This window comes from Schistocerca cancellata, chromosome 7, assembly GCF_023864275.1.
Source record: "Schistocerca cancellata isolate TAMUIC-IGC-003103 chromosome 7, iqSchCanc2.1, whole genome shotgun sequence".
Lineage (NCBI taxonomy): Eukaryota > Metazoa > Arthropoda > Insecta > Orthoptera > Acrididae > Schistocerca > Schistocerca cancellata.
The window spans coordinates 413011156-413036305 of record NC_064632.1 but is presented as its reverse complement, the minus strand read 5'-3'; the positions used below and the strand labels follow the sequence as shown (position 1 = coordinate 413036305).

The 25150-nt window shown below is 37.4% G+C and overlaps 1 protein-coding gene across 3 annotated transcripts in view; it reads right to left on the bottom strand.

Moving 5' to 3' along the window:
- Positions 1 to 602: 602 nt before the first annotated feature.
- The window catches only part of LOC126092316 (uncharacterized), a 187573-nt gene continuing 163025 nt past the window's right edge, over positions 603 to 25150 (bottom strand). The window contains exons 6-8 of one of the 3 annotated variants that reach the window (XM_049907846.1): positions 22041 to 22134; positions 19625 to 19730; positions 603 to 794 (exon numbers count right to left, since the gene is read on the bottom strand). In XM_049907846.1, coding sequence (XP_049763803.1) covers positions 19625 to 19730; positions 22041 to 22134 — 200 coding nt within the window. In that variant the 3' untranslated portion in view covers positions 603 to 794. The remainder of the gene's footprint in view (positions 795 to 19624; positions 19731 to 22040; positions 22135 to 25150) is intronic. The other 2 variants (XM_049907848.1, XM_049907849.1) reach the window with 2 other exon arrangements.

Sequence of the window (25150 nt, the reverse complement as noted above, 5' to 3'; positions counted from 1 at the left end):
TCTAAGCGACCCATGAATAGGTTGGCGTACGAGGGGGCCATCCTGGTACCCATGGCTGTTCCCTTTAATTGTTGGTATGTCTGGCCTTCAAAAGTGAAGAAGTTGTGGGTCAGGATGAAGCTGGCTAAGGTAATGAGGAAAGAGGTTTTAGGTAGGACGGCAGGTGATCGGCGTGAAAGGAAGTGCTCCATCGCAGCGAGGCCCTGGACATGCGGAATATTTGTGTATAAGGAAGTGGCATCAATGGTTACAAGGATGGTTTCCGGGGGTAACAGACTGGGTAGGGATTCCAGGCGTTCGAGAAAGTGGTTGGTGTCTTTGATGAAGGATGGGAGACTGCATGTAATGGGTTGAAGGTGTTGATCTACGTAGGCAGAGATGCGTTCTGTGGGGGCTTGGTAACCAGCTACAATGGGACGGCCGGGATGATTGGGTTTGTGAATTTTGGGAAGAAGGTAGAAGGTGGGGGTGCGGGGTGTTGGTGGGGTCAGGAGGTTGATGGAGTCAGGTGAAAGGTTTTGTAGGGGGCCTAAGGTTCTGAGGATTCCTTGAAGCTCCGCCTGGACATCAGGAATGGGATTACCATGGCAAACTTTGGCATAATATATTTGGCAGATCATTGCGTAAATGTAGTATTTCATTGCTTATTTTATTAAAGAAAGAATAAGATACAAAGCTATTTTGATATTTATTTTAGGTTGACAATACATAGTATGAAACTGAATACAATCCATAATTCAAGCTTCTTGCTTCCACAAATGTGCATGTATTGCTGAAGTCTGGTGTATCAGTTCCTATAAAAGAGAAACAGAAGATGATACAAAAATTTCAATTACAAAAATAAGGACAAATTAGTAGTTTATGAATAATCACAGGTACATTTTGTTTTACTTTTCATCAAATTTTGTGGATTATTTTCATGATTATAATACATGTGTTCTGTATAATGGATAAGTATTTCCCAACAGTAACTTTTACCTTCCTTTATCTCACCATCAGAGCAAAAACTTTTAACTTCCTTGACAGTTACCACTACAGATAACACTAAATACAAATACTACAATCAATCTCAGTGGCAACAGTCAGTCGCAGCTGATGAGATTTTAATTCTCCTCTCACATGGAGTCATAGTTCATAGACTCATCTCACATTTGGCCAATTATTACACCATTCAGAGGAAGAATCAACTTCCATTATCACCAGTAACATTAGTAAGTAAACACGACTACAGAACACTCACTGGCATCAATATAATTCTACCAGTTTATATATTAATTCTTTGTTTGGTGGTGAGACTATCTTCTCTGACAGCAATACAAATAATTTCTCAATTTTTAATATTTGAAGACCAACAACAAATATGCTCTGTCTGGATAGAAGTGTTTATTTTAGTTAAATCCACTGGAATCCAAAATTAAAGCAGCAAACAGCTATTTCCCCATCCTGTGTCTAATTCATGATATAATCATACGAACTTTCAACAGATGTCCCTACAATCATGTTCTGCATGGAAGGTCACCTTCCAGTCAATGTACAACCACAGCAGCACAGACCTCAGGGCACCTATCAAATGGGGTAGTGTTTTCCAGGTAGTTCCACACCCATTATCACTGTGTACATAGCCACAGATGGTGCAGAATGGCACAGAGAATACACATACCAGACTGTCTGCAGTGTAGGGCCTTAGGAATAATGGAAGCAGGATAGTCACAAACTGGTGTGGCCCTACGGCTTAAAGTTAACTGTTCTGTTGTTTCTTGGATGTGGTGACAGTTAATAGAGTCTGAAACTGTATCCTGAAGACCTGGGCAGGGCTGACCACATATGACATCAGAAAGAGATGAGTGTTATTTGGCTGTAAGGGCATAATGAGACTGCCTTAGTACTGCACGGCTACTGGTATTGACATTGCAGCATCCACTGGATGCCTATATCAAGACAAACGGTGTATAGAAGGATTTGGTGGAGTAGCCCGTATTGTTGGAGACCTGCTGTATGTCTATCTCTGTTGCATCTTCACAGAAGGGACCGTCTAGAGGAACTGTCAACATGCCACCATGCCAGTGGCCCAATGTTCTTTTCACAGATGAGTCCCAATTTGGTCTGGAGAGTATTTTTGATGGATTCGCAACTGGAGCGAATGTGGAATATGATTTTGGGACCCAAACATTGTAGAAAGAGACCAATATTGAGGAGGATCCATAATGGTGGGGACAGGGATTATGTTGATCACTTGAACTTCTCTTCATCAAATTGCACGGGTGAATTGGTACAATTAAACTGCTGTCAGTTATTTTCATGACATTTTGGAACCTCATGTGCAGTTCTTGCAAGGTGCTGTGGGCCAGACTGCATATTGATGGACATTGTTGCAGGCTGACATTGTTAGTTTCATTTTCTGTCTTTTGGACAGTTTTTTCTGTGTGAATGTTTCTTACAATCACTACAGTGTTTACCAGTTTACATTTATGCTTTTGGTTAATAATGTTGTAGCATATATTCAAACATTTATGTATGATACAATTTGTTATATTAATCAACACATTCCAAAACAGTTGTAGATAGCCAGTTGGCTGAAGTTATATAAGAAACATCATCCTTTCATATGCATTCCTTTTTCTGTTTTTTGCAGTTTGCATGTGATGAGGCCATCATACTTCCACACTTGTCATCTTGACTTTTTGAGCACATGTTAACAACAAACCATCAGGATCATTCCGCAATAATTTAATTACCATCACTGCACAATGGTCTTCCATTGTTGTCTAATAAGTTTAGTAAATAAATACAACTGCTTCTAAGTAAAAATATTGAAACATTTATTTAAGAATTATAGAGATTGATTTATCTAAGGATATTACAGAAGCGGATATTAACAGCAATTACCATGCCATATTCTTAGAATTCTGATAAATTATCAGTAGTAACCGACCGAGACAGATGCAGCAATAGGGAAGTAACTGCTTTTGTGGCATTTACGAGTTCCTAACCTGGAGCAAATTTTATTATAACATCTGTGTGCTTTAATAGTTTAGTTTCTTGAGATTCTGTGTTTAAATTTAATATCTAATAGCCACTGTTCTCACATTTTCATTTGTGTCAGAAAGTAAACTGATTTTGTGATGTATTACAAGTTCCTAATCAGGGCGAGTTATTTAGTTTCACCTGAGTGCTTGGGTAGCTAGGTTTTTTATTTGTGTATTATTAGACATAGTTCCTGCATTTTTGTCAGGGTCTGCAGTAGACTTGTGCAGCACGTGCCAATAGTCCATTTATCTGCATAGTGTAGTTTTCCACAGTCTTTAGTATGGACAGGGACTGCGATTGTTGTGTGCAGATGCGATCCGTGTTGGTGACACTTCGCTCTCAGCTTCAGGCTGTGATGGATTCGGTTACACAGCTTGAGGCTGCAGTGGATGGGCGCCACTGTTGTGGGCCGGCAATGGGGATCCAGTGGACGTCCAGCATGTCCAAGTCCTCCAATCGGTCCTCACTGGTGGCCGACCCAGTTACTGCTTGCACTGAGGCTCACCCCTCACCTGTGGTCGAGTGGGAGGTCATGCTGGGGCGAAGAAGGCAATGAAAGATTTCCCAGGTGGCCACACATAAGGCCTCCCTGGGTTTTCTGACAAACAGGTTGCAGGTGCTCTCTGTGGTTTACACTGTCGCTGAGCCGGATGCTGTCGCGTGTCCTGTTTCAGAGGAAACCATTCACCCACCAAGATCTGGGCAATCACAGAGGGTGCAATTAATGGTAGTTGGGAGCTCCAATGTTAGGCACATTATGGGGCTTCTTAGGGACTTGGTTGACAAGAAGGGTAAGAAGACCAATGTGCACTCCGTGTGCATACTGGGCGGAGTCATTCCAGATGTGGAAAGGGTCCTCCCAGATGCCATGAAGAGCACAGGGTGCAGCCAACTGCAGGTTGTTGCTCACATTGGTACCAATGATGTGTGTCACTTTGGATCAGAAGAGATTCTCTCTGGTTTCGAGTGGATAACAAAAGTGGTAAAGGCTGCCAGTCTTGCTTGCAAGATGAAAGCAGAGCTGACCATTTGCAGCATAGTCGACAGGACCGATTGTGGACCTCTGGTACAGAGCCACATGGAGGGTCTGAATCAGAGGCTCAGATGGTTCTGTGACCGTGTAGGCTGCAGATTCCTCGACTTGTGACAAAGGGTGGTTGGGTTTCGGGTTCCACTGAATAGGTCACGTGTCCACTATACGCAGGAGGTGGCTACATGGGTAGCAGGGACAGTGTGACATGGACTGGGTGGTTTTTTAGGTTAGAGGGTCTCGGGAAAACACAAGAAGGGCTTCAGTCACAAAGGGTACAGGCTGAAAACAGGAAGAATGTAGATACAGGAACCATTGGTATAACAGTTGTAAATTGTCATAGGTGAGTTGGGAAAGTACCTGAGCTCCAAGTGCTAATAGAAAGCAATGATGCTCAAATCATTATAGGCACTGAAAGCTTGCTAAAGCCAGATATAAGCTCAGCCGAAATTTTTGTGAAGAACCTAACAGTGATCCGAAAGGATAGGCTAAACACGGTTGGCGGTGACGTGTTTGTTGCTGTTAGAAGTACTTTAACTTGTCGCAAAATTGAAGTAGATACTTCCTGTGAGTTAGTATGGGCAGAGGTCATTGTTGGCAACCGGAATAAAATAATAATTGGATCCTTTTACCAACCTCCTAATTCAGATGATACAGTTGGTGAAAGGTTCAAAGAAAACTTGAATTTTGATTTCAAACACGTATCCGCCTCATACGATAATATTTGGTGGTGACTTTAATTTATCCTCGATATGTTGGCGAAAATACATGTTTCATTCCATAGGTACACATAAAATATCATCCGAAATTGTGCTAAACGCATTCTCTGAAAACTGTTTTGAGCAGTTAGTTCATGAGCCCACGCGAATAGTAAACAGTTGTGAAAACACACTTGACCTCTTAGCAACAAATAATCCTGACTTAATAAGGAGCACCAAAACTGATTCAGGGATTAGTGAACACAGGGTTGTCATAACAAGATTGAATATTGTAATCACCAAATCCTCAAAAAATGAGATTGAATATTGTAATCACCAAATCCTCAAAAAATAAGCGAAAAATATACTTATTCAAAAAAGTAGATAAAAATTCACTTTATGACTTCCTGAGAGACAATCTCCACTCATTCCAAATTAATAATGTAAGTGTAGACCAGATATGGCTTCAATTCAAAGAAATACTATCAGCAGCATTTGAGAGATTTATACCAAATAAATTAACAAACAATGGTGCTGATCCTCCTTGGTAAACAAAACAGGTTAGAACACATTTGCAGATACAACGAAACAAACATGCCAAATATAAACAGATCTAAAATCCCCAAGATTGGCAATCTTTTTCAGAAGCTCAAAATTTAGCATGGACTTCAATCCAAGATGCTTATAACAGTTTCCACAACTAAAATTTGTCTCGAAACCTGGCAGAAAATCCAAAGAGATTCTGGTCGTATGTGAAGTATGTTAGCAGCAAGAAAGAATCAATGCCTTCTCTGCGTGATAGCAATGGAGATACTGTTGAAGACATCAAAGCAGAGTTACTAAACAAGCCTTTCAAAATGCCTTCACAAATGAAGAGGAAGTAAATATTCCAGAATTCAAATCGAGAACAGCTACCAACATGAGTAACGTAGAAGTAAATATCCTCAGAGTAGTGAAGCAACTTAAATCACTTAATAAAAGGAAGTCTTCTGGTCCAGACTGTATACCAATTAGGTTCCTTTCCGAGTATGCTGATGCATTAGCTCCATACTTAACAATCCTATATAGCCATTCACTCGATGAAAGATCCGTACCCAAAGACTGGAAAGTTGTACAAGTCACACCAATATTAAAGAAAGGTAGTAGGAGTAATCCACTAAATTACAGGCCCTTATCATTAACGTTGATATGCAGCTGGATTTTGGAACATGTATTGTGTTTGAACATTATGAATTGCCTCAAAGAAAATGGTCTACTGACACCTAGTCAACATGGGTTTAGAAAACATCGTTCCTGTGGAACACAACTAGCTCTTCATTCACATGAAGTGTTGAGTGCTATTGACAAGGGATTTCAGATCGATTCTGTATTTCTGGAAGGCTTTTTAACACTGTGCCAAACAAGCGGTTCTTAGTGAAATTGCGTGCTTATGGAATATTATCTCAGTTATGTGGCTGTGGATTTGTGATTTCCTGTCAGAGAGGTCACAGTTCATAGTAATTGACAGAAACTCATTGAGTAAAACAGAAGTGATTTCTGGCATTTCCCAAGGCAGTGTTATAAGCCCTTTTCTGCTTCTTATCTATATAAATGATTTGGGAGACAATCTGAGCTGCCGTCTTTGGTTGTTTGCAGATGCCACTGTCATTTATCGACTAATAAAGTCATTAGAAGATCAAAACAAAACGCAAAATGATTTAGAAAAGATACTGGAATGGTGCAAAAAGTGGCAGTTGACCTTAAATAATGAAAAGTGTGAGGTCATCCACATGAGTGCTAAAAGGAATCCATTAAACTTCGGTTACATGATAAGTCAGTCTAATCTAAAAGCCGTAAATTCAACTAAATACCTAGGTATTACAATTACGAACAACTTAAATTGGAAAGAACACATAGCAAATGTTGTGGGGAAGGCTAACCAAAGGCTACGTTTTATTGGCAGGACACTTAGAAAATGTAACAGACCTACTAAGGAGACTACCTACACTATGCTTGTCTGTCCTCTTTTAGAATACTGCTGCGCCGTGTGGGATCCTTACCAGGTAGGACTGACGGAGTACATCGAAAAAGTTCAAAGAAAGGCAGCACGTTTTGTATTATCATGAAACATGGGAGAGAGTGTCACAGAAATGATACAGGATTTGGGCTGGACAACATTAAAAGAAATGTGTCTTTTGTTGTGATGGAATCTTCTCACAAAATTCCAGTTTCCAACTTTCTCCTCCAAATGCGAAAATATTTTGTTGACACAGACCTAAATAGGAAGGAATGATCACCATGATAAAATAAGGAAATCAGAGCTTGTATGGAAAGATATAGGTGTTCATTCTTTCCACAAGCTATATGAGATTGGAATAATAGAGAATTGTGAAGGTGGTTCAATGAATCCTCTGCTAGGCACTTAAATGTGATTTGCAGTGTATCCATGAAGATGTAGATGTAGATGTAGATCATGTATAAGGTTTTAGCATCACAGAATATGGTCTACAGAAACAGAAGGTAGTGAGAGCTATAATATGTATTCTATACATTTATTAATCATTGTTAATTACAAAAACTGATTTTCCAATTTGAGTTTCTTATGATTTATGCCCAGTTAATGAGACGTCAGCTGGGTGAAGTGCAACTGTGTAAATTACAGACATTCTTTGAAGCTGGCCTTTATATGAATGCACAGTGTGAATCTTTAATTGCATGAAGACCAACTTCTTTGGCTCACAGTGTTGCCTGTCAGTTGACATAATTATCTCATTAACAGAAAAAGAAATATTGCTTTTGATTTGCATTGATGAGTTGCTGTTTAGTTCAACTGGTGAAAGGCTATTGTATTGAGCTCTTTTACATTTGTAATTTCAACTGTAATGGCTATTGCAACAACAGTTAGAAAGCGAAAGCAATTTGGGGGGGGGGGGGGGGGGGTGAAGCGAGATTCAGACTCAAGGAACAGTGTACATGTTACACATCAAGAGTTATGGTGATATTTAGCGAAATTATATATTTTAGTTATTGGACAGAAACACATCAACTGGGATAGTACAAAAAGTTTACCAGCATTTAACAAGCAATAAGTTCGAAAACTGAAACTTTGTTGCAGATTCACTCTGCCGCAGAGTGGAAATTCATTCTGGTAACAATCCTCCAGGCTGTGCCTAAGCCATGTTTACACAATATCCTTTCTTCCAGGAGCGCTGGTCCCACAAGATATGCAGGAGAACTTCCATGATGTTTTACAGTAGGAGATGAGGCAATGGCAGAAGTAAAGCTGTGAGGGTATGTCACAATTCATGGTTGGATAGCTCAGTTGGAAGCAGAAAGTAAAATATTTATCAATTTTTCTTTGTACCAATGATCTAATTCAAATAGGGGCAGCCCATTAAATAATACTGCAACCATCAATGTATTAAGGTAAATCAGCTATTAAAAAGCAGTTGATGGGTTTTGAATTTTGAGAATCAATATCTTTTCTTTGGTTTATAGACTGTTTTTGTCAGTGAAAAAATTAAAAAAAATAAAAATAAGATAAGCGCAGTAGAACTTTTGTAGAAAAAGCCACCACTGTAATTTTAATACCATCTTTCCCATTCCATTGAGACCAGAACAATCTGAATAGTAAAATGTTATTAATTAAATCGGTGAGAATAAGTGGTGCCTTATCAGCATAAAACACCTCCACTCAGGAAAGATCAAACGACAACATTATATGTCAGTTGCTCTACAACTCTGCATGTTATGATGTTGAGTTAGGGCCAGTGCTTTGACATATTGCTGAAAATAATACACCATTCAAAGACAGAATCCTAAGAAGGAATGAATAACACCACAGGCTGCGCTTCAGTCACTTTGAAACATATATATCTATATTCACTCACACAAGAATATTGCGGAATATTATTATAAGGAAAACAGAATGGAGAAAAGAGAATACAAGAACATCTGCCATTACACTCTTCGTTCACTGATTCACACATAGAGTTTTGTATTAATAATTATCCACTCACTCACAGCTACAAAAATATACTGATGAAATTGGTCCAGAGACCATAGATCCCAGCTTGAGGGCATCTCTAAAATTAAATTATACATGGGTTTAAGGTGGGATTATTTGTATTGAAAGATAATGCATAGATCAATGTACTTAATAACTATGACAAGCACTTATTGTTATTCTTAATGTAATTATTTGGTTATGATCTCCAACATTGTTTCACAATGTTTCTCTAATATTAAATTGGAAAGAATAAAATTCACAATAATGTAGTGAATCATAGAACACAATAGCAGAATGAAACACCTATTACACATTGTAGGACAAAAGTGATGGGGAAAGAAATCAACCATGACCTTATCCAGGATTACTAATTAAACTCACGAGTGTGAGAAAAAAATACAAAATTAAAATGGCCAAACTGGAATTTAAATACTGTTGCTTTCAAATGCAAGAAATCACTCCCTTAACATTGCTCCCCTCTCTTCTTGCCCTCCCCCCCACCCCAATTGAAACACAAACTTGATCTCAGACACTTGATTTTCGCCAGAATTACTAGAAGGAAATGCTGAATTTCCTTGCAGTTTTTACCAAACATGTGTTTAAATTTCCCAAGCACATGTAGGAACAAACAAAATTACTGAACATTAAAATAAAGATAAGCAGAACTTATATCATTTATGATTTTATGCAGATTAATATCATTTGCATATCGTTCTTCGCACAAAGTGTTTGACAGAGTGTAATAAGTATTATTTGCCCTTGAATTTGTTAATACTTCAAAGCAACAGACTACTACTTGTACAGATTAAATTTCCATTACTTTATGTCTATGCTCACAAACTTTTTGTCAACAGATTACTGGTTTTAGCCTATAATGACCATCTTCAGATCTGCTCTAAAAGACAATGTCCTAATATACTGCAGCCATAATGGCATTGTCAAATGATAAATGAAAAATCAGCACCAGCATTGTCAAATATATATAAATAATAACAAGTGCCATCTTTTCAGCAGCACTACTGTTCAAAACAAACTGCCATACAGTAGCCACAAGAAATTTGTGTTGTAAGTTCACCATATGCCTCTACTGTAGGCATACACAAGTCTTCAATGATTAATAGAACAACATAAAATACAGGGGGGATACAGTCGGTAAAGTCTGTAATTGACTTATAAGGTATAAGAGGCATTACAGTAATAAAAAGCAAGGAAATTAAAGCATGACAAAAGTCAGATTGTTAAAAAGAGGAAGAGTTAAGAGACAATAATTGACATATGCTCAAGTGTCAATATTATAGATAATGAAATAAATAATAAACAGCTTTCATAGTGCACCAAATAATATAAAAACTATAAAACAAATAGCTAAAGAACCCAGAATGAAAGAAAACATACTGCTGCACATAATCAGTGACCTCTGTTAGTGGTAATGCCAGAATTACGCATTGGTGAGAAGTGGTTAGAGGAACATGACCACTAGAGGGCCCCTCATACCCTGCAGCATGCCTTTTCAAGGAAAGAATGATAAAACTCCATACCAGTGCATGAACAAGATTATCTAGTTAATGCATTATATTATATAAACAGAAAAGGAACAAGAAAATATTAGAGTTATGCGAACAAGATACGAAAATGGAGTAAATGTGTAAGGCACTGTATACTAGGTGAAACTATATATAACAGAGGCATTCAGTGATTAAAATAAAATGTCAAACAAAGAAAAAGTAGGCAATGGGCATGAAATTGCTCAGCCAGTTAAGCAGTTTTGTTGGTTCTTCCTTTTTTGCTTTATAAATTTCAAGCTCCTCTAACAAATTAAGAGCACGGCCTTTTTCCACTCTGTGGAGAATACGCATTCAGTTCTCAATGCTCCCTATAGAATGACCAGTTTCAGATAAATGCTGTCCTAAAGTAAAGTAAAAGAAATTTATTCTATATTCTGGTCACTGTTTTGTTTGCACAATGTCACAGCTTGTAAAACTTGTACAGATGTTGTGTACTCTACCAGGTAAGATCAGTTTTGCCAACTCAGCTGTAAACAAGACCACAAAAATCTCCAGGCCACTGAAATTTGTGAATCTTCTTGCTGTTGATAGTATTTCAAACAAACTTCTAAAATCTTGTGCTGATGTGATAATGGCCCCCTTGAGTTGTCTTTGTATCTAACTGACAAGAACAGGGGTATTTTCTGAAAGACTGAAGTAGATGTTAGAAGCACATGATAATAAAAATTGAGATGACCAGATGGCCTCAAATTCTGTGTCTCAGAGGTGAAGGGCACATGTCCAGTCTCTCCAGTCCCAATGTAAGACTGATTTTGTAATATCCACACAGTGCTTCATTTGTTTGTATAGAGCACCAGTCATATTCCAGCCAGCAGCTCATTTTGACAGTCTTAAATGGGCATGCACCTTTGTAACACTACTGAAACTGACCATGAACCAGAGTACTATTAGCATCCCACATCAATAAATGAAATGTGTGGGTATTACAGATATTAAGTCCAGCAAAAATGTCATAAATTGCACTTTATCTCTTTAGTTCTCAGGTAGTGTGTTACAATCTAATGTCCCTTCCTTCTCATTTTCCCAAAATGTTCTAAGGATATAGTTTACCACAGAATACTGAAGCAGCTTTGTAAGAATAACCTTTTAACAATGGCTGTTTTAGACTGCTGTGAAGTCTTCTCTGTTGGGAAAGTAATATATGAGTTCACATATTTGGTTCTGCATGAACTAACAAGAAAAATATCTTGTTTACATTTTCTGTGATCTTATCAAGGCCCTTTTTTAGGGCTTACAATTCCACTATAGAAACTAAAGACATTCCCCAAGCATCTTAAAATATAAAGCAGAGGGCCGCAGTAACAAATGTTAGCACAGGAATAAGTCAAAATTCAGAGTGGGGAAATGTTAAATGTAGTATCCCACAAGTTTGGTGCTCAGTTCACTATTGTTATGGATTAATATAAATGATTAGCCAAGATGTTGGAGGATTCTTCAGAAATGGCGATGTTTGCTGATGAGACAGGTATACTGATAAATAGGCATAAGAAATTCAGACCAGACACCACCTGGAAAATAATGAACAGGTATACAAGTTATTCACAGCAAACACTTTAACTCTTTATCAAACAAAGACTTATATAATGCAGCTCCAAAGAAGTAAAAAATCCCATATAGATCCCAGAAATAGAGATCAGTGGGCACACATTTGATGAGGCTCCATGTATGAAATACCTTCACATCCAAATTATTAATCCAATAAATAACCACCAGTACGTAGTTTAGTTAATCCAAGAAAAATAAACTCTGTTCTGACTGCTTTGCACTCAGAAATCTCTCTCACTGTCTAAACTTGCAAACAGGACTACTAGCATAATTTGTATACTTTCACTGACTTCTGTCCCATGACACAATCTTAAGGCAGCTGCAGCTAAGGCAAGAAAAATATTTATTCTACAAAAGTGTGCAACAAGAATATTGTGAAAAGTTGATAAATGAACATTTTGCAGAAGTGCCTTCACACCTAGGGATTCTTAGAGTTACATGCCAATGCACATAAACCTACTCCCTTATAGTATCTGTGGTTAACAACTAGAATGAGTTTTGGATGAATTCAGCAAGTAACAACCACAATATGAGAAGCAAAAATAATTTCCACATTGCCTAAGCAACTTCCTCTAGATTTTGAAATGGAGTTTTATAGTTCCATGCCAGTGAACTTCAGGCAGAAAGCTGAAAATCCCCAAATATGCAAAAAGAAAGTAAAAGTGTACCCCATTAGCCACTCAGGAATACATATTCCACATTACTTAAATGTTTGTATTACAAAGATCTTAACTTTTCCAGTATATAGAGAGTTGATAGTGGTATATATAATGTTAGATAAATGCTTTGTCAAAAGTCTTAGTTGAGAATAGGAGAGATTTTGTAAGACTGAGTAATAAGCTGTTGGTTGTATACCAGTTGTAAACCTGTTCCAGTATTGTTCTGATTGTGACTAATATGGGTGTGTTTGAGCCCTCTAGCAGTAGACTTGTCTCACCAGCAAGTATTACAATTTTTGAAGAATTCCTCAGTGACAAAGATAAATCATTTATGTAGACCAAGAACAGGAGCCAAGCAAGCACTGAAACCTGTGGTGCACCAAACTTAATGTTTTCCCACTCTGAAATTAATCTTCTATATTTAGTATCATTTGCTAACATGACAATCTGTATCTAATGTTAAGATATGACTGCACTGGTACAATGAGGAGAACTTTAATAGCCTACCATTTAAGTTACCCTAATAGTATTTTAGAAGGACTGACTCATCATACAAAAAAGTCAAAACAACATTCAGTGAAATTTAAAGCAGGGTTGTTAACATTAAGGGTGAAATGGGAATTCCACTGTTAAATGTAGAGGAGGGAGCTGATGGGTGGAATGAGTATAATGAAGGCCTCTTTAAGGGAAAGACTTGTCTGATGGCATGATAGAAGAAGAAACAGGAATTGATATAGAAGAAATAGGGGACCCACTCTTAGAGTCAGAATTTCTAAGAGCTTTTGAAGACTTAAGATGGAATAAGGCAGGAAGGATAGATAGCATTCTGTCAGAATTTCTAAAATCACTTGGGGGAGTGGCAACAAAATGACTGTTCATGTTGGTGCATAGAATATATGAGTCTGGCATTATACCATCTGACTTTTGGGCAAAAATCATCCACATAATTCTGAACATTGCAAAAGCTGATTAGTGTGAGAATTATTGCACAGTCAGCTTAGTAGCTCATGCACTCAAGTTGCTGACAAGAATAATACGCAGAAGAATGGAAAAGAAACGTGAGGATCTGTTAGATGATGGTCAGTTTGGCAATAAGAAAGGTAAAGGCAACAGAGAGGCAGTTCTGACATTGCAGTTGATAATGGAAGCAAGATTAATGAAATCTCAAAGCACACTCATAGGAGTTGTTGACCTGGAAAAAGCATTTGACAGCATCAAATTGTGCAAGATGTTTGACATTCTGAGGAAAATAGGGATCAGCTTATAGTTGACAGGTAATATAAAATATTTACAACAGCCAAGAGGGAACAATAAAGAGTGGAAGACCAAGAATGAAGTGCTCGAATTATAAAGGTTATAAGACAGGGATGTAGTCCTTTGCCCCTATTGTTCAATCTATACATCAAAAGCAATGACAGAAATAAAAGAAAGGTTCCAGAGTGGAATTAAAATTCAAAGTGAAGGATATCAAATATCAACAATAAGATTCACTGATAACATTGCTATACTCTGTGAAAGTGAAGAAGAATTACAGGATTTCTGAATGGAACAAACAGTCAAATCAGAACAGAATATGGATTGAGAGTAAATCAAAGAAAGAGGAAAGTAATGAGAAGTAGCAGAAATGAGAGCAGAGAGAAACTTATAATCATGATGGTGATCACAAAATATGGAGTCAAGGAATTCTGCTGCCTATGCAGCAAAATAACCCATGATGGACATAGCAAGGAGGACATCAAAAACAGATTAGCACTGGCAAAGTTGGTATTTTTGGCCAAGAGAAGTGTACTAGTGTCAAACGTAGGTCTTAATTTGAGGAAAAAATTTCTGAGAATATGTGTTGGGAGCACAGCATTGTATGGTAGTGAAACTTGGGCTGTGGGAAACTGAACAGAAGAGAATTGAACCATTTGAGATGTGGTGCTACAGAAGAATGTTGAAAATTAAGTAGACTGATAAAGTAAGGAATGAGAGGTTTTCTGGAGAATCAGCAAAGAGAGGAATACATGGTAGGACATCTGTTAAAACACCATGGACTAACTTCCATGGCACAAGAGGCAGCTGTAGTGAGTAAAAGCTGTAGAGGAAAGCAGTGACTAGATTACATTCAGCAAATAATTCAGGATGTAGGTTGCTACAGGAGAGGAATTCATGGTGGCAAGAAAACCAATAACTCAAAGAAAAAGAAGTATTTTATTATCTACATTAGATTGTTCCAGCTTACAAACTGGAACAGCACAATGTAGATAATGAAACACAGGAGGGTATGGATGGGTAAACAGCCAAAGTGATGGCAGTCAAGCTGGTGAGCCATAGCCTACGTGATGTTACTGCACCAGTAGAATGTAAGCGGACAAGGGTGGCCACATGTCTCACCAATACACAAAATGTGTACAGTTGGGTCACCTGGTGGATAGCCTATACTAGCTGCAACTGCCTGTGAGCAAGCGGAGGTTTGCCTGTGCCCTTTGGGACAGCTTTCACACAGTCTGATCTACACAGTCAAAGCCTCTTGCAAGATTACAGAAAATGCAAAAAAGTTAATTTTTCTTATTAGCTGAACCAGAACTGAATTTGTGAGATCATTTATTTCCTGCTCACTAGAAGTGCCTGTATAAAAGCCAAATTGAGCTGTTGTTAAAAGGTTATTTTCAGAAAAGATGATACAGTATTCAGCTGTAAGCTATCTTCTCAAAAATCTGTGAGAACGTATTAAGAATGGACATCGGTTTATAATTAGAGGTCAGTCACTTATCACCACTTTTGTATATTACTGTTGCTACTTCATACTTAAGACTTTCAGTAAATGCACTGACTCATTAAAAAGCAGCTCAAGGATGGCACTTGCAAGTCACCACAAAAATTTAGTACTTTCGCTAACAAACTATTCTAGCAACAAAAGTTACTACTTTTTAATGACCAGACCATGTTTGTGAATTCTCTAACAGTTGTTGTTATGTCCATCATATTGAAAACTGGTAAGCCTCTTCACCTCTACATAACTATTTCGACTGAAGCCTTTTTGCACCTGCTTACTGTACTCAAGTATGGTCTGCCTCTACAATTTTTACCTCCACACTTCCTTCTATCACCAAATTGATGTATCCTTGATGCCTCAGTATACATTCTGTGAGTCAATCCTTTCTTGTCACAAAGTGCTACAAATTTCTTTTTTCCCAAATTCATCTTAGTATATCTCCTCTATTTATTCAGTCAACCTGTATTATCTACAACATTCTTTAAAAGCTTCTACTCTCTTCTTGTCTGAACTAGTTACCATCCATGTTTCACTTCCATACAGTGTTACACTCCAGATGAATATCTTCAGAAAAAATTTCCTAACATTTCAGTTTACACTCAATACTAAAAAATTTTTCCTTTTCGGAAACACTTTTCTTGTTATTGCTGGTCTGCATTTTTTATCCTCTGTACTTTGGCCATTGTCAGTTATTTTGTACCCAAAATAGCAAAACTGAACTACTACTTTTAGTACCTCATTTTCTAACCTAATCCCCTCAGGATCACCTAATTTAATTCAGCTACATTTAATTACCCTTGTTTCACTTTTGTTTATGTTCAGCTTACAGCTTCTTTTTAAAAACATTGTTCATTCTATACTGAGACAGCATTATCAACAGCTTTCTCCAAATATATGAACACCAGAGACATAAATTTGCCTTCCTTCATCTCATCATCTAAGATGAGTTGTAGGGCAAGTATTGCCTTTTGTGTTCTTAAATTTCTCTGGAAACCAAAGTGATCTTCCATGAAGTTATCTTCTACCAGTATTTCTCTTAATCTGTGAATAATTTGTGTCAGTATTTTGCAACTATGACTAACTCAACTAATGGTTCTGTAAGATCCATGCCTGTCACCACCTGCTTTCTTTGGAATAAGAATTATTGAATTCTTCTTGAAAACAAGAACATTTCACCGGTCTCATATATCTTGCATACTAGGCTATCCTAAGGATCTCAATAAATGTGAGGGAATGTTGTCTACTCCAGGAGCTTTGTTTCAGTTTTAGCTTTTGAGTGCCCTGTTAAATTCTTCCCACAGCATTATATTTCCCATATCATCATCATCAACTTCCTGTTCCCTTTATAATATGCATGGTGGAGCAATATAAAAGAAATACAATATGAATTTAAGTGCTTGCAATTTAAAATTCAAATCACTTTTTAAAGTCATTTACAGAAGTTTGCAGGGCTGGCACTGGAATTCAATTAACTTCCTCCTAAATTGATCCTTCAGTTCTTGGATATTGTGTGAAGGGTCACAATTGAATATCTAACATTTAAATGAACCTAAAGGAAGAAATCACATGTTGAAAGGTCAGGGGATCTTGGAGGCCTGGAAATGAGATGACCCGAAAGATGTTCAGTACCATACTAATGGAATGCTATGAGGTATAGCACATGGAACATTGTGTTTGCAATTACAGGAAGATCGGCAAGCTGTCATACTAGGAAATGGTTCAACATGTGAACATGTGGACATAGCATCACTGTGATCATCTTAAAAGAAGTAAGGCCCCATGGTTCCAAATAATGATAGGTTTCTCCACACTACCACTTTCTGACTATGAAGTGGCATTTCATGAACCATTTCAGGTTTTTGATGTGATCAGTATATAAAGCTTTGCTTGTTAACAAAACCTGAGAAATAAAATTGGCTTCATCACTCATGTTCAGATTGTTGCATAGGATTGGGTTGTTGTTCGTGAGTTTCAACAACTTCCAGCAAAAGCGTAGTCTATTTGTGAGGTCACCTGCATTCAGTTTTTTCCTATCTGAATTTTGTATGGGTGGTATTGCAGTCCTTTGTACAACATGGTTTGGGCCATCTGGATCCTACCCTCCACCAACAGCTTTTCTTAGCCGTGTAGATGGAAGTTATCCTTACAACACATTCTTCACTTATGAAATTATCTCTGCCTCAACCTATGGCAACCTACTATCCACACACCTTTCACCCAACAGTTTCCACCCCCTCTGCCCTATCACCACCTGTCATTTCACATGTCCCCTCACCCTTATTGTATGCAGCTCACTGGCAGTGCACAGCGCTGTCTTTTCCCCTTCCCTGTTCCTCTTCTTTTCTGCTCACCCTCCCCACTCCCCCTCCACCTCCCAGCCTCCTGATGCTGCACCTGGCAATCTTATCACACCACTATCTAGTCCTTGCACATTTCAACAGACAGTACTCATTTTTCCCTGCACCCCTATCATACTATCCCTCCCATTTCCCTGCCCTCTCCAGATTGCTGCTTTCATTCAATTTCTGTCTGCTGGAGATAGCAGTCATATGTGCATGATGTGTGCTGACTTGCATGAATGTGTGTGTTTTCTTTCCTGAAAAAGGCTTTACCCAAATGCTAAATGCGTAACTGTCTTTTCATTGTGCCTGTCTGCAACTCAACATGTCATCTTTATGCTGAGAAGTAATCCATCCTTTTCCTAATATGGTTGGCATATTAATTTGCACTACTATAGCGTATCTGTCCCCTATGATAATGTGTTCACTATGCTGTTCATAGTAGTTTACCAGCATTCCTATTTTCTGTGTTATTATTAGACATATTCCTGCCTTACCCCTATAAGATTTCGTGTTCATAACCCTGTAATCACCTTACCAGAAGTTCTGATCTTCCTCCTACTGCATTTTCATTAATTCTGACTATATATGTCTTTTTTAAAAATTCTCTATCCTACCTACCTGATTAAGGGAGCTAACACTCCACACTCCAGCCCATAGAACACCAGACTTGTTTTTCCTGAGGACAACATCCTCTTGAATAGTCTCCACCTTGATATCTGAATAGCGGACTATATTTCTGAATTGGGGACTATATTATCTTCAGAATACCTTAACCAGGAGGTTACCATCATCATGAAGCCATACAGTATATCTGCATGCCCTTGAGAAATGACATGGTTCTATTTTTCCCTTGTTTTCAGCCATTCGCAGTACCAACCTAGCAAGGCAGTGTTGATCAAATCATTAGGCCAGATCTCTCAACAATCCATACAGGTGACCCTAAAACTACTGAAAAGTCTGCTGCCCCTTTTGTGAAAGCATATTTTCATATGGCTCTCCACAGGTAGCCCTAAAACATGGCTGCATCTAGGGTATGGCTATCTGTATTGTATATGCACCTTGCGAAAGTTCACAGTTCGTTGGGAGCTCTCTAAGAGGTGAGTTGACAAAACTGATGTCTTTTGATGGATATGCATTGCCTGTCACTGTAAGTTTACTGGATCTTCTTTTGATGGACAATTTTTCCACTATGTTTTCAGCTACTGTTAAGAAAAATCCTTTGAATTTAGTAGTCAGTGATTTGAGCTGCTTGTCATCTGCTTCACTGTTACTGCTATCTGAATGTTTGATATCATTTGCCTTGCAAGTTTATTTGTATCATGGTCAATAATGGTCCAAAGTGTCCCTGCCTCGTTCTTGGAATTTTGAATTTTTTTGAGCTAGGTACATAGTTTTTGTTTCTTTTTTTGATGATATGCTGAAGAATCTTGCAATACTACTTTATTAAATTTTTAAATCTTAATTAGAGCTAATTCTTTGTACTAAACAACACTCTCTCTTCATAGCACAAGATATTTTTATCCCACACATCAGTGACCCTTTTTCTTGGCTTCCAGTGTGAATGTTGCAGATCCCTTAATAAAGGAAACCTGATCCATAATGTTGGAACATTTTCGGGAAGAATTACATTTCTCATCTACTATATGCTCTTGGTAAACTTCTCTCCATTATTTTCATGTAAGTTCCAGCTGAATAATGAAACTGAGTTACCACTTACAACCCCAGGAAATTTTATTTTTCGTTTCTTAATTAAGCCTGATTGATGTGGATACTTTGTTGCCGATGTTTGACTATCATTATCAGATAATTTTTTTCCATGGGACTCCCAGCTATTTTATTAAAGACAGTAAGATGTAAAAAGAGCTTGTTTCAATTAATCAAAGTTCATACCAGCTACTTATTTTTTGTGTAGACATCACAGAGCTAAATGAAATCATTTTACACTAATGTTTACAAATGTGTCTGCTTTGCTCAGAAGAAAAAAACCTAGGATGAAGAAAGGAAATACTTACTCAGGCTATCGAGCGTTTCCCTTTTGTTGCATAGAAGGCATTAGGTAGAGCATACGTTGGCTGCTTCACTGCCCTGCTGTATGGCCATAACAGTGAGATCAAGAAACTGTGCACAGTAAGTATCAAGAAAATTGAAATACTCTCATCTTAAATAATTGAAAGTCTGTTGTGAAAGAGATTAAGGGAAAAAAAGATATAAAATGAACAATGTAATCATTAGTACTGCATAAGAATAAAACTTTTTAACAAAACAAACAATGTGGTCATTAATTCTGAATAAGAATAAAACTTTTTAACATAAGGTATCAACATATGTTTCGAGAGACCCAGTAAAATATGTTTTTGTTGCTTTTAGGGAACTGATTTTCATGTTATCCTTTAAGTCATAACCAGAAAAAAAAAATTAGTGGATTCGTCAAGTCATAAATGAAATAGCTATCCCAATCTTTAACTTACATCTCCAGAACTGACATCTGTTTTTATTAACTTTCTATACTTTTATTAATTTTACATTAGTTTTCATGGGTTTAAATGCTTTTTAACTTAAGTGTTTTTTTTATCTTACATCCTCTTTCTACCATGTTGTCAATTACTCATACATCTGAGTCAGAATACATTATGTTGTTGTTTTCTCTTTGTTCTTCTAACTATGAAAGAGAACCCATATATTTTCTCTCAGTTTTGTTAATACCTCAATATGTCTTCTCCATCAATGCACAAACATTAACTCAGTTGCTCATGGATGCATCTGGCACCTCCAATATCAATATCAATAACAGAATAAACTCTAAAACAACTTCTCTCTCCTTTACACAACTGAACTTAGAGGTATGAGCTCAGTAAATACACACATGCTATGCATATGCCTTAGGGAAACCCAGTAACCATCTTGTAAATATTTTATTATATATTTTTTAATATAATAAAAGATTCAATGAATATAAAGTAATGTTATTTATATTTGGTGATCTGTACTGTTTGAGATTTATCAATACAGTATTGGTAGGCAAGTTACAAAAAATATATGATATTTTTTCCTGGGATCATATGAGCTAGAGCTACACATCCATAATGTGTACAGAAATGTAATAGAAAGAAGAAATAGGTATTCACATGGGAACATAAAACATTTTTTCTTTGTATTTTTCTTTGTATTAGAAAAGCACATGGTCATGTAACATGAAACTGTTCAGAAAATTGTCTAAAGCTGACGTGCTCCAAAATTAATTGCATCTCTTGTGAGGAAATGGTGTTGAAAGTTATTACAGGAAAGGGTATCTGTACCTGCAGAATTAAATGATAGAAATTCCATACAGTAAAATAGATAGAAACATTCCACATGGAAAAAATATATTAAAAACAAAGATTCCATGACTTACCAAATGGGAAAGCGCTGGTAGATAGGCACAATTAAAAAACACACAAACACACACACAAAATTTCGAGCTTTCACAACCCACGGTTGCTTCGTCAGGAAAGAGGGAAGGAGAGGGAAAGATGAAAGGATGTGGGTTTTAAGGGAGAGGGTAAGGAGTCATTCCAATCCCGGGAGCGGAAAGACTTAGCTTAGGGGGAAATAAGGACAGGTATACACTCGCGCACACACACACACACACACACATATCCATCCACACATATACAGACACAAGCAGACATACTGAAAGGCAAAAAGTTTGGCAGAGATGTCAGTCGAGGCGGAAGTGTAGAGGCAAAGATGTTGTTGAATGACAGGTGAGGTATGAGTGGCGGCAACTTGAAATTAGCGGAGATTGAGGCTTGGTGGATAACAGGAAGAGAGGATATATTGAAGGGCAAGTTCCCATCTCCGGAGTTCGGATAGGTTGGGTTAGTGGGAAGTATCCAGATAACCCGGATGGCGTAACACTGTGCCAAGATGTGCTGGCCATGCACCAAGGCATGTTTAGCCACAGGGTGATCCTCATTACCAACAAACACTGTCTGCCTGTGTCCATTCATGCGAATGGACAGTTTGCTGCTGGTCATTCCCACATAGAAAGCATCACAGTGTAGGCAGGTCAGTTGGTAAATCACGTAGGTGCTTTCACACGTGGCTCTGCCTTTGATCGTGTACACCTTCCGGGTTACAGGACTGGAGTAGGTGGTGGTGGGAGGGTGCATGGGACAGGTTTTACACCGGGGGCGGTTACAAGGGTAGGAGCCAGAGGGTAGGGAAGGTGGTTTGGGGATTTCATAGGGATGAACCAAGAGGTTACGAAGGTTAGGTGGACGGCAGAAAGACACTCTTGGTGGAGTGGGGAGGATTTCATGAACACAACTATGCCAGCAGTTATTTCTGGAACTGGTGGAAAGTAGTACCAATAAACAATCTCTTTGGAACAGTCATTGGTGACAGAGAAAAATGAAAATGTAGCAAACATTTGGTACATTCACTTGCCTCAAATCAGCTTGTATGTTTGGTCTCTTCGAAGCAAGAGCCCATGATATAGCAGCCCCAGGACCCCTTTTTACAGTTAACACAGGATCCTCACCTGAAAACAGTACAGAGAAGTTCAGTGTAAGTCCTTTAGCTATTGCTACAAATTGTGCATTCAATGGAAAGAATTAATATGTATGAATACATACTCTCATGGTGATATAATGTAAAAATTATGCTCAGAATGGAGCAGTGACAACTTGATAATAGCTGGGGAGGACTTAGCTAAGACTTTTCGGATTTCTAATCACCTAACAAGGTTTTCTCACATTATCATAAGCCTAAATAATGTTAGAAATGGAAGTTGTTAATCCTTCCTCTATCTATACTGATTACAATTGTGCTTTTTATTGACTAACCAGTGTGTCCTACCCTCTCAAACTACTTGACTTTAATACCTTTATACTCAGTTTTTTGTACACAGTATAGAAGTGAGTAAAGAAAATGACATTTATGCTCTTACTTTGTTTACCTTGGAAAATGTGCAACTCTTTGAAGCTCGTAACATGAACATAGTACAGAACTGTCAATCCGGTATCCAACATCATTCTCTTCCCTACACATTCTTATTGATTCTAATCTCTAAGGGATACAACATAAATATGTCTAGATTACTAACCTTTAAAACAAATGAAAAGTGTCAGAACTCTGCAGATGAGAACTTGATCCTTAGCATGTACTTACTGATTGCCATTCCCTTCATGTTAGTCAGTAATAATCTCCCTTATTACTGCCTGTCACTGCCCACTGACTGGTTCATTATTTAATTTGTTATTTTTCATCAGCAGTTTGTGTTTTCTATATGTCTGTATTCTTCTCTTTCTTTTTTTACCAATACTTTTCTTTCACAGCTCATGTTTTTCATCTTTACTAATCTACAGAGGCTACTTTGTTTGTCTTTGGCATGCTAGTGTAGAATGTGACACTAATTCAGCTAATTGCAAAATTCAAACATTTCGCACATTTATTCACACTTTTAAACTGACTTCTGCTTGTTTCTCTATGTACGAGCAAGATGTATGTCAGGTAAATTGGTTTTGAAATTCTAGATTCTAATTTTTTACACACACACTAAACATGCCAGTCATGCCATTTTTCCACTGTCTTTATGCAATTTTATAATAGCTTGTGTTATGTTGATATATCATGTATTTCCTAATCATTATGAGTGCCACAGAACATTTGTATTAGATCATAAACTGTAAACTACGTTTGTGTTATTATTCAGGCAATCATTGCCTCTAATTTCAGTGTGTATCTACATAACTGAATGTACATTTTTTTGAGCACTCAGAAGTTTATGCGTGTTATGCATAACAGTTCATGAAATTGTTTATGGTGTGACATATCACCTTGGTAGAGTGCTGTGTTACCAAATGTCTATCTAACTGACGTGTCTGAATTAGTTGAGTAATTTAGGATTGCAAATGGTCTGCATGTTTTTGACATTATTTATACATGGATGAATATCATGCATCTTCAAAGTGGGACAGTGGCTGCAGCTTTACCACAATTTATGGTTGTCTTCTTCATTTACTCTGTACTGTGGTGTTGGCTTGGAGAGTGGGGCACACCATGGAATGTAATACTATGTGATAGTACTGATGGCATCATCAAAGACAAGAGAAGAATCTCATTATCTGTTGGGTATGTATTCATTCTGTCGTTGTATCTAAAGTTGTCAGTTTGATGTCTCACACTGAGATTATTGTGATTTGCCCTGTAACAAGGTATTAATATTAACAGTCATTGTATTTGAGAGTATGAATACACACCACACTAATTTTAGATGTGTCATATTCAGTGGCTACTGCAGAACCTGAAAAGTGAAATCCAAGCATTTCAAGACTGGCGGGTGTGAATAAGTATCAAGGTGAGTGAATTAATATCCTGTAGTCATAGATCATGAATGAGCTGGTCATCTATAACCAACAGGAACACCACATGTTTCCCCTTAATCTATTCTACTATATAAAGACAACACATTGTTTAATATTGTTACCAAAAATCTTGAAAAGTTCTTGAGCAGTTTACTTCACATTTTTATACAATATACTAAAAAACACTTGGACTGACACATATAATATATAAACATACACATTACTTATAAAAGGGAAACATTGTCAGCAAAAGTTTTCAAAATATTCTTGACCAGCTTACTTCAGATTTTTACATGATGCTTCTAAGAAACATTTTGATGGACATAGTATAGGGAAGCAGCCTACTCATGCCATATAGAATTCATATTCTTTCCGTTGTGTGGCAGCCTAGTCCACTATAACTAGCTATGATGTCACAAATGTTGCGCAATACCTTAAAAGTAAAGTAAATGATCTGAAAATTTAATAGCATGTCAGGAGTGATGCTAAAATAATAATGTGTTAAGTTTCAGTTTAGTAACTTTAACAGTTTTCAAAATTTGCACGTTTTATGTAAAAATCATCGGCGCAACAGGAAGCAGCTAGAAACTTCAAAGTCTATATTCGGATTCCTTTTTCATTGTAAATTAATGGAAACAACATGCTGGATCTCACAAAGTAAAATTTTGGTCAAAATTCATGATTTTCTGTTTTTGTGTCCTAAAAGAACGGAAGTAAGATAGATTAAGTAAGTGATTAGATAAAGCTAGGATGTTTATATTTAGGTAGAATGGAGATACACTATAATAACAAAGATGTGAGAAGTTTCTGAAAGGCAGCTATAAAAATATATCTGTAGCATCTCTCCAAAGGTCAAGTTCAGAGCTCATCTATTGCATGCAGTGCAACTAAAATAATTCTCTCACCAAAAGTATTTAACCTAGCCACATCAGAATTTTATTACAGATACTTACCTATGTGCTAATAACACAATTAAACTGAGAACTTCATTGGACTTCAGCAAATGAAGCAATTAATTATTTAGTAACTTGAAGTGGTGTTCTGCTAGCCCCAGTGGCTAGTCAGGAAGGCAAATGTTGTCGGCTGCACCTTCAGTGGTCCGCACCTTGGCTATATAAATAAGAGTGCTGCGAGCTAGAATCAGGTCCCAGTTTTTTTCTAGATTCGTATCAGCATGCACTCCATGTCGGA